This window comes from Durio zibethinus, chromosome 13, assembly GCF_047325235.1.
Source record: "Durio zibethinus cultivar Kanyao isolate XHJ-2024 chromosome 13, ASM4732523v1, whole genome shotgun sequence".
In the NCBI taxonomy this organism is placed as follows: domain Eukaryota; kingdom Viridiplantae; phylum Streptophyta; class Magnoliopsida; order Malvales; family Malvaceae; genus Durio; species Durio zibethinus.
The window spans coordinates 9013323-9024699 of NC_143174.1; the positions used below are offsets into that span (position 1 = coordinate 9013323).

General features: G+C 28.6%; 1 protein-coding gene across 1 annotated transcript; it reads right to left on the bottom strand.

Annotated features, from left to right (window-relative positions):
* Positions 1-5663: 5663 nt before the first annotated feature.
* LOC111302784 (F-box/kelch-repeat protein At1g55270-like) lies at positions 5664-9517 on the bottom strand. The gene is made up of 2 exons (XM_022898611.2): positions 9003-9517; positions 5664-7424 (listed from the first exon to the last, which is right to left on the bottom strand). Exons 1-2 carry the CDS (start codon positions 9051-9053, stop codon positions 6174-6176), a joined length of 1302 nt encoding a protein of 433 aa, XP_022754346.2. The 5' UTR covers positions 9054-9517; the 3' UTR covers positions 5664-6173.
* Positions 9518-11377: the final 1860 nt, after the last annotated feature.

Genomic DNA, 11377 nt, shown 5'->3' on the forward strand with positions numbered 1-11377 from the left:
CTTATGATCGACATTTACAGTGCCTTTTTGAGAAAATTCATTTTGGTTTTCTTTGATGATATAATAATGTATAATAGATCTCTTGAAGACCATTTGCAACATTTAGAATGTACTTTTTTTAATGTATTTTTCATTTATTGTAGCAATATTCATTATTGGCTAAAAAAAATAAATGTTATTTTACTCAAGCTATAGTTTAGTATTTAAGGCATTACATCTCAATTCAAGGGGTTTTTACTAACCTTAAAAAGATTGTCATTGGTCTGAATTATCCAAAACCATAAAATAAGAGCCAATTAAAGGGGTTTCGATGCCTTATTGGGTACTACTAGAGGATTGTTGTTCTTAATTGGGCAATTAAGAGGGTTCTATGATTTATCAGGTACTACTGAAAGATTGACATTGTTCTGAATTGGCCAAAACTACAAAATAAGAGCTAGTTAAAGGAGTTTCTACACCTCATTAGGTATTTTTCATTTGATGATATTTTGGTGTATTATAGATCTCTTAAGGATCACTTGCAAAACTTAAAGTGTATTTTTCATCTATTGTAGCAACATTTACTATTGGCTTAAAGAAATAAATGTTATTTTACTTAAGCCATAGTTGAGTACTTAAGGCATTACATCTCAACTTAAGGTGTTACCACTAACCTTAAGAAAATTGACATTGTTTCAAATTAGCTAAAATCGTAGAATAAAAGCTAATTAAAGGGTTTTTACAACTTAGTGGGTGCTACTAGAGGATTGTAAAGGATTATGACACCATTTGTAAGTCATTAACTACATTGCTTAAGAAAGATCAAATTACTTTGAATGAAAAAGCTTAAGTTGTATTTAGAGTCTTAATGAGACCATGATATTACCACTAATGTTGGTTTTATTAGACTTTTCTCAAGATTTATAAAAATTGATGCTTCTAGCACTGCATTAGAGTTATATTAATGTAAAGGGGCCATATTTGGGCATATGTTGTAAGGCCTTATCTTTTAAACATTAATGTCTTTCACTATCTCTCTATAAGGCATTTCGGCATCAAGACTAATCAAAAAATTTTAAAACATTTGTTGTAGTAAAAGATTACCTTTCTTGGATAGCATTTACAGCTCACAAAGCTAATAAGGTATGATTACAATATTAACTACAAGAATGGGAGGGAGAGTGTAGAAGCTAGTGCTTTTTTCAGATTGCATTCTAATGAGCATTTGGTGATGGTAATCTCAAACATATCCTTTAAGTTTATGGCTAAAATTAAGAGGAGTTGGGATATTGATTCTAAACTAGGAAGCTTGATTTCTCAACTGAGGTAGCAAGTAATAGTTCATTCTCCTTACATGTGATTTGAAAACCAATTGATTAGGAAAGGGTGTTTAGTGGTTGACATTGATCTTATGTTACAAAACAAGATCAAGTTGTTCTATACTAGAAGTTTAGATGGATTGAAACGATTTGGCCATACTTGTCAAACTAACATAAATATATAAAAGGCAAATAACACATTGGAATTAAATAGAGAAAACCAAATCCAAACAAAGGCAATTTGTTGCGAACATCATAATTGCCATACATGCAATTCAAGACAAAGTCTAGTTCATACCTTAAGTTGTGCATTGTCAAGAAATCCAAAACTCAACTTCTTTCACTTAAATCTTGCACACCAAGGTAAGATTGTAGCAAACCAAAGTTGTCTAAGTGTTTGGCTTCTAACAATAATTCACACAGATGAAAAATTGAAACCTTCTAGAGGTACAAATTATGTTTGGCCAAAAACTATGGTAGTAGCTTATGATTCAAAATCCTTTCCCTTTTGTGACAATAAAAACCAGGTTAGGCATTTTATAATCACTACCAAATAAGAAAACTTTTTTCCCTTGCATAACAATTTATGGCAAAATCTCTAAATAAAGACTAAAGTGCGACAAAACCCTATAAAGGGAAGAGATGTTTAGTGAAGAAATTTCTTAAAGTATATAAACAATGTCAAAATTTTTTATAATTAATTTAAGAATTTTTTGGTAATTAATTAAAAAATAAAGATTGAATAAAACCAAAAACAAAAATAAAAATAAATAAACTTTTTATAAAACATCAAACTAATAAGACAATAAAACCTTTTTAAAGGAATAAATGATTTTCTTAAATACTCTTGAAGTGAAAAATTTTTTTAAACTATACCAAAATTGTTAGAAAAGGCTTAAGAAAATTTTCAATTTATTTCATAAATTAAAGAAAATAAAAATAATTAAGTGAAAAAAAAAAAAAAAAACCCATTGCAACTAAGACAATTTTACAATATATAAAATTAATACGTAAAATTTTAGCATGAGCATTTTAGGTGTGCTAATACCTTCCCACATATAACTAACTCAAGAACATTATTTTATAACGTAAACCAAAACTTGTTTTTTTAAGAAATCTTTATCTAGTTTAAGATTTCTTTAGAAATGATAGATTTTGATAGGTTGATGTATTATTGGTCTATAAAATGTAACTGAATTAGATAATGCCAATTCATTTATGAGAATTCTTTTTAAAAATAAATTTTTATGTTTTTATCTTAAAGGCTAATAAAAATTTATATTTGATCATTATTAAAATAATATTATTTGATTCACTAAAGTGTATAGAATCTATACACTAGCAGTGTATCAAATAAAAACTTTTTAAATAGATGTCCAATCACACCTAACTAAAAAAATTGGTAATGGCTCATCTTTTCATGTTTAGTGCTCGAGTTCTCGGACTTACATACTAGAAAGTGATCGTTAGTAGCTTTAACAATGGTAGCAACCACAACAAACTCGAGGCGAGGGTTAGATTTGAGAGTGAATGAAGAAAGAAAATCTTTAAACAAAATATGAAAGAAAAAAGAGAAAAAAAATAAGAAAAAAAGAATCGGACATGAAATTTACATATTTACAAAAAGTCAAATTAGCAAACCATATGGCCAAAAAAATTTGTCATGTCAATAACTTAGTAATGATTTTGTAATTTTGTTAGATTTTGATCTGACATTTTACATCTCAAAAAATTTAAAGACTAAATTTGTTCAAATTATTGTACATGAACTAAATTTTGATTTTTATATGAAAAAAGGGATTAATCCCATAATTTCAACATTACTAATAATTAAATTTGTCCATGAACCAAGTCAAGCCAAACTCAATTGATCATTCAAAAGTAATGCTTAGGTTCATCTGATCAATCCAATTTTTAAAATTATAAATTAAAATATTTAAAATATTTGAAAATATGAAAATTTAACTATTTTAAATATATTTTGAAATAGTTATTAAATAAAAAATAATTTTATTAATAAAACAAAATTTCAGGCCTAACCAAACCCAAATTTCAAAACTTGTCTAAGGCCGAACCAGAGTTGGGTCAAGCATATGGGCCTAGCAGGTAGCTTATCTGGGTCTACCGTCTACCAATAATCATGCTTTAATGAATTATCAAATGAATTGGAATTCTGTTAATCACAGCCCAACGAATGTGATAAATATGTGAAGTGCTTGCTAGTGGGGATCACAATCAACGTTCTTATCATCTTTTTGGAATCAAAATGTTACACTAAGCATCATTCGGCAATAAGCAAGGAAAACATGGCCTATAAAATTAAAAAATAAAACTAAAAAAATGTCCTCTAACAAGTTACCAATAAAATAAGGTATTCTTTAGTGTTGCTTTGTAGCCTTTTCCAACAAAATGCTGCCTCAAGCAGTTGAGTAACTTCTCTGATGTTTCCTCTTCTTTTATCCACATTAAGCTCATGCTTCGTAGTTTAGATAGATTGTACCCTATAAATGCAATTTTTTTAATAGGCAACAATCACAAAGGAATTACGTGAACAAGTACTTGTTGGTCACATTTTTCCTTCCTTCAAGCTTAAAATTCAACGTGCAAGAATTGTCTCGTAGCCAGTATACCTTGATCAAGCAAAGCTGCTTGAATGCAACATTACAGAGAGATTTCCCCACCTTTCAGCAATGGAAGGAAAGACAAAAACACCGACACAAAGAAAAAAGAAAGGATGAGCAGGAGATTGGTTGTGGAGGATGAGGGCGTAGACGTAAACCAACAGGCTGATGCTTTTATCAAGAATTTTCGCAACAGGCTGAAGATGGAGAGGGAAGAATCTTTTAAACGCATTCAGGAGATGATAAATCGAGGAGTTTGAATTTTGTATAATGTTTTGTTCATAGTACTTAAAGTATCCCATCCGGTCTATTACAATAAATTAAAGGTATATATATGCAAAATCATATTAAAACCACCAGCAGAAGTACCAGTTATCGGTACTTGATATGTAGAAAAGGATTTACAACAGCTTTTGTTTTTTTGCTTTTTTTTTTAACATTGAAATCAAAAGAAGATGAAAATGACAGGCAAGGCTATGGTTTTACATCCGTGACATGGATGAAAAGAACAGGAAGGCAGAAAGATAAACAAACTGGCAGATGCTTTCATCAGAAACTTTCGCGATCAGCTTTCTTTTCAACAGGATGAGCCAAGCAAATATTATTGGAAGATGAAAGTCAGAGGCGCCTAAGCTGCTAATAAAAAAGGGGCAGCCTTGACAGCCTTGACACCTGTAAGTAGCGATAGTTTTGTTGGTCAGACGTGAACTTTCTTAATCCCACATGCAAAATCTTAAAAGTCGCATATATGATAATTTTTTTTATATACATATATAATTAAAATTAAAAGATTATATATATTTTTTTAATAATTAATTTTAATATATCCAAAAATAAAAGAGGTAAGTCAAAAAAATAGTTTAATTGTATCTTTTAAATTTATTAAAATTAATTATTAAAAAAGTAAAAACTTATTAATTTTACACTTGTGTAAATTTAAAAAAAAAAAGAAAAAAAAATGTAATCTATTCTTAAATTTATTAAAACTAATGGTTAAAAAAATATAAAATATTTTAGTTTTACATTGTAAATTGATACCTCTTATAAAACAGTTAAATATAAGTGTTATAGATTTAATTTAGGTCCAAATATAAAAAAATATATATAAATCTTACACTAGTATAAGTGGATATCAGGAATCCAGTTATATTGGTATAAAAGTTACACACTTTTCTTATCATTAGATCAAAAATTAAAATAATATTTTTACTCTTAAAACTTTTGATTCAATGGTAAAAAAAAAAGAATATCTCTTACACTAATATAAGTTTTATATTTTTTTATCCTTATATCAAAATTAAATTTATGACTAGTTTAAATTAAAATAATATTTTTAATTTTAATAATTTTGATCAAAGAGCAAAAAAAATAAGACTTACACTAATATAAATAGATCTCTCTCTCTCTCTCTCTCTCTCTCTCTCTCTATATATATATATATATATATATATATATATATATAAAAGAAGAGATCAACTTATACTAATATAAAATTTTTTAATTTTACATATATTTTTAACCATTGATTTCAATAAATTCAAAAAATGAAAGACAAATTTAAAAAGGAAAAATATGAATTAATCTCCTCTTTTAAATCTATCATTAGAAAAATGTGTAAAATTAAAAAATTTTATACTAGAGTAACATGATTGCTTAGTATAATATATATATATATATATATATATGCCATCTTTATGCCACTTATGATAACAATCTTCAAATTATTCTGATAAACAAGAGATAATTCACAGCCACAAAGATTCAGGATCCAACCATATATTAACTCATGTTATATAAACCATTTACATCTCAAAGCATCTCAAAGATTACATAATACAAAAGATAAAGATCTCAAAAAACACAGTACTACGCCCGAATGACAAGATTTACAAATATCTGATCTCTTCATAAATGTAAAGAAATAACCTCATAATTCTATAGGCGAGATCAATAGTGAACCACCTCACCTGCAAATGCACCATGTCATAACATTCAAGCTGTGCATTAACTCAAAAGCATTCTTGATGAGGATGTCAATCACCTCCACTAGTGGGTCACCATTGATATCAATGTCCATAGCAAGAATAAACATCAGCAAAGGTAATAGAGTATATTCAGCTTTTCCATTCAGAAGGTGCTGGGCCCCAAATTGTTGTTGAACAAATAAACATTTGAAATCTGACTACCATGGCATGACAATCTAAACAAATGCAGGAATTTCTTCACATGGATAAGTAAATTTTAATTCTGGTTCTCATGCTTGAAGCACCTGACAGTGAACAATATGACTTCTCAAACCACTTCGGCCTGATATACTTGACCATATATTTGTAAAAAGAGTCTTGAAATGACCTCTGCCAGCAATGTTTTCCCAAAGATGAGGGTTGCTCTCAACCCCTTTGTCTGAACTGGAAACATCAACAAGGCTTATACTCATATTATTGCGAATGATACAAAGCTTGCCATTGAGAGGAACAAGGGCAGCAGCCTCCAAGGCTGGAGAACTCCCTAAATGGAGCTTACTATCAATAAATTTGTTCCATGAATCTGTGGCTCCATCATACACCCTAAGCTTGCATCCATCACGGCAATCCGGGGCATAGAGCCGTCCATTTAAAGAGATACTAGGGTTGCACCAACCAGAAACCATCCCATCACTAACTGGGGTCCAGGAATTGGTTTCAGGATCATATGCTTCACTCATAACCTCACGATGGGACCCTCGCCCATTTAGAAACCACTTTCCATCATAAACTACCCAAATGAAAGGTACCATAGCAGTGGTCATATCCTGAATAAAACTCCATCGGTTCCTGTTAGGATCATAAACTTCAGCAGATCGTAAAGTCCTTTGAGTTCCCTCACATTTCCCGCCAGCCACATAAAGGCAGTTATTTATTACACAGGAACCAAAGAAATGACGTTTTATAAGCATATCTGGTGCTCTGTGCCACTTGTTTGTCCGGGCACTATAGAAAATAACACGTCTCATTGACCCCTTTAGTGGATCCTTTCCTCCAAACAAGTACAAATGGCAACCACTTAGAACAGCACAACCAAAACCAAGGGCCTCAGAATACTCCCTTGGAACTGGAGGAAGTGGCTGCCACAGCTGATGGATGGGGTCAAACGCATTCCATGAGATCTTTCCATCACGATCTCGTTTGAAGACATAAACCCAGTCTTCTGCCATTCCAAGACTTTTCCTGAGAGAATAAAAGAAGTTCCTAGCCAGAAGGCGATTCCAACTCTTACAAACTAAACGGAGCTTTTGGTGTTCAACACGAGGAACTCGAATCAGACATGCAATGGCAAGATCATCAGGAAGGCCAGGGAGGAGAGGTGGCTGGACTCGAGTCCTCTCTTTGCGAGAGTTTTTACTCTTGTGTGCATTAGGATTGATATCAGGCTGGATACAAAGCTTTGACCCTGGAACAAATTTTCCTGCTTCAGCAACTGTCTTTAATCCAGTATCCACTTTACAATAGCAAGATACAGAATCAACCTACAAAAATTTTCCAGTTAGGAACTAGAAAAGATACAAATCAGAATATGATAAAGATGCAGAGCAGAAAAAAAAAAATGAGAAACTATTCATATTAGATGTATCATTGATCATTAATTGTGCCTTTTGCAAAAAATTTGTACCTTACTCGCACTTTGTGTGCTTACAAAGAATATCAACAAAAGCAGCAACCTTTATCATTTCCAGATGACAACCAAAAAAAAGCTTTAAATCATATTGGATAACTTTTGAACCTGAGTATAAGCTAAAGGTTTAAACCCAATAATTCCTTTAGTCTTGTTTTTGGTATATTGAAAACAAAATTATTTTGACTGCATAGCGCTTACACACCAGTTCATTAAAAGGATCTGTCACAAATAACCCTGCATAATTATTTGCTGTGATTAGATAATTGCACAATTGTAGAAAACAAAATTGCAGGTGAAATGCTCCCCTTTATCATGAAAATCACATGTAATTATTGCGCTACAATTAACCAATCACAATTCAGAATTCTATAAGGTCCAACAAAATATTTTATGGAACCTATACATAAGTACCAAATCATTTATCAAGCACAAAGCCACAATCTATATATACGTTTATATCCATCTATAGACACTATGAAGAACCCACAGGGGCTCCTCCATAGTTCTTCCTATATGATGCTAGCAGCCAAATTAGCAGATAACTTAAAAGAGTATAAATAAGCCAGGCAACAAACTGCAAAGCACTTTTCTCTTTTTAAAGCTTTATTGTATTATCTAACAAACAAAAAAATTTATATTAATTTCCAACAAAGTAAAACAACAGTTGTAAATAAAGTAAATTAAAAATAACAAACTAATCACTCTCAAAATATCAACTAAAAGAAGAAAAGTATATGAACTAATGAAGCTAAAACCAAAGCCAGCATATTTTAGGACCAAATTCCATTCTCTTTCAAGCAGAAGTAAAATAAAATAAAATAAAAATAAAAAACCTTCATCAAAAGTGAAGAGAAAAAGACTCCAAAACTTAGAATGAAGGGGAAAGAAAACGCCTTAGATGCAGGAATTGAAATACAGAGAATCAAATTGAGAACTGAAAAGGCAAAGTTGCTAGTAACAAACGAAAGTAAAAGAGGAAAATGGTTCCTATTTATATGTTTATAAAATCCCAAATTACCCACCAAAAGAATTTGATCTGGGAATCAACAGCTTCCCCAAAGAAAGAACAACCCAATGAAGAAAGCAGAATTCACACCCTCACTAAACAAAACTGAGCATCTCACACGGGTATTTTCAGAAACCCTTCAAAAGATAAATTAAATAAAAAGAAGCCGTTGTAGAGCACACTAAACCCTGTCAAAGTCTTGAATTTAGAATCCCAATTGCTCAATTTTCCATCTGGGTATCTTCAAATTTTCATGAAAACTAAATCCCAAAAAGGAACTATGTCATTTTTCCAGTTAACTCCATCTGGGTATCTTTCATATCATGTTTACAACAAATTCATCAACTCAGTATCTCTAAAAATATAAATTTCACAAAAGAAAACAAAAGAAGAAGAAAGGGAAAAGATGATGTTGGAGCTCACCAATGGAGCTTGAACGCGAAACCCCCTGAGAGTATTAGATGACTGCTCCATTCTTTAAAACCAAAGATTCATAGATAAAATCAAAATCTACTATATTCTAACCCCTTTTTCTCCTCTTTTCTTTTCTTTCTCTTTTAAGAGGCTCAGATCGAGACCCCAATTCAGAGATTCAATACTCAAAATCTGATCCTCCAAGCATAAAAATTAAATTTATACTGTCTTTACCAGTATATATATACAATACATACATACTACATATAAAGAAAACCAAGTTTTTTTTTTTTTTTTCATCCTTTGTTTCCTTTCGTTCATTTCTTTCTTTTTCTTCTAATAAAACACCAACAAAAATAAAAATAAAAAAAAAAAAAAAACTTTCTTTGAGTTTTTTTCTCTCTCTCTCTCTCTCTCTCTAAGTCTTAGTAACAGAAACCACTATTGGACCCAGGGTTTCACCAACTTCTTCAAAATTTGTTTTCTTACTTAAGAAATTAATTTTAATTTATTGCTAGATTTTTTTTAATTAGTAGCATTAATTTTGAGTGAATTTTATAATGTTGATGTTGGAGAATTTTTCATGAGGAGGGACTTCTTAATCGTTCGCAATTGTTGGGTCAAACCCAACTTTAAATGGTCTATGAGAGAGAAATTAAATGCTTCTTGTCCTTCTTTTGCTTTGGACATGGCACACCCAGTCACGCATTATCCAAGTAATAAAAAATAAAATTTGTTTTCAGAAAAGAAAGTTTGGGATGAATGGGCATTTTTTTAAAATTTATGTCGACAAAAAATTTTATTTTTTTTAATTTTTTTTAAAAAAAACATATGTATCGTTTTTTAAAAGATAAAAACATATATATTCTTAAATTGCTTTTATTATTGTAATTTTGATTTGGGTATTGAGTAATTTTTCAATTGAATTAGTGTCACTTAACCTGTGATATCAATTTAGAAGAACACTTTAAAAATATTTGGTATAAGATGATCAAAAAATGATAATTCGTACTCAATAATTACATTATTTTTTTTGTAACAACTTAAAAATTTTACTTAACAATAATATTGACCTATATTATTTAAAAGATAAAATTACTGCTTTAGGAAGTAATATAAAATATTTAGTATAAGATGATTTATTTAAAAATTATTATTGTTTGTCCTTAATAATTATATTACTTTGTTTAGTAGTAATTCAAAAATTTTATGTGACAATAATTTTAAATCATAGGGGTATTAAGATAATTATTTTAGGGAGTAATCTGATTCTCAACTTAAAAGATGAAAAAATTTTATTACCATGAGAAACTAATTTTTAATATTATTTTTAACTAATTTTGTATCATGAAAAATATAATTAATATTACCCAAAAAAGTTAGTCACTAAAAATTTTAAATATAAGTTTTTTAATAACTTATTTTAAAAAAATTTTATATTATAAATTTATATTGATTAAAAAAATAATAAATTTATGCAATAACTTTTTAAAAAATTATTTTTATCAAATTTGATTTATACTTCATAGTTTTTTTTATAAAATAACATTTAAATATTTTATAAATTGTTAATTTAGTAAATATTAATTTTTTTTCAAGGTTGTTTTAGATATGTTGTACTATATGATTTATTTTTCATATAATACTAAAATATAATGATTTAAAAGTACTAGTGATTTTATAATATTATATCGGATGTGAAAATTTAAAATCATTAATAGCCAAATCATTTTGATGACTTTATCATCATCATAATTAAATCACTGTGATAAACTTGAAAATAATATCAAACACTACCTATTTTTCAACTAAAATGATGAAAAAGTTTTATCATCAGAAAATAATTTTTAATATTATTTTCTTATGAATTTACTTCGACTATACTGAAATAAATATATAGTTCCTCCAAATTTAATATTTATTAGAAAATTGCTTTGATTTTGCTTAGTCATAAGTTTTTTTTTGAAAATTTTTAATTATATGAATTTTTAATAGTAAATATTTATATATTTTCATTCACAAATTTAAATTTGCATTTTTTAAAATATATAATTGATTAATTAAATATTAATATTCTCTCTAATTTTTTTAAATTATTGTATATTTCATTTATTTTATGTAATTGAATAAAGCTAATTGGGCATCCAATTGACTACGTTTGGAATTATATTTTTTTAATTTTAAAATAATATAAGTTATTATAAACTTTTACATAATAATAATTATGTGTATCAATATTATTTAAAGATGTAGCTTTAAATATATTCAATTAAAAAATAATAACTGATAGAAAAATATCACATTATCTCAAATTTCCAAAATATTCTTTATTATTAATTAATTCATTCATCTAACGAACAAAACAAATTTCTTAATTTTAATTA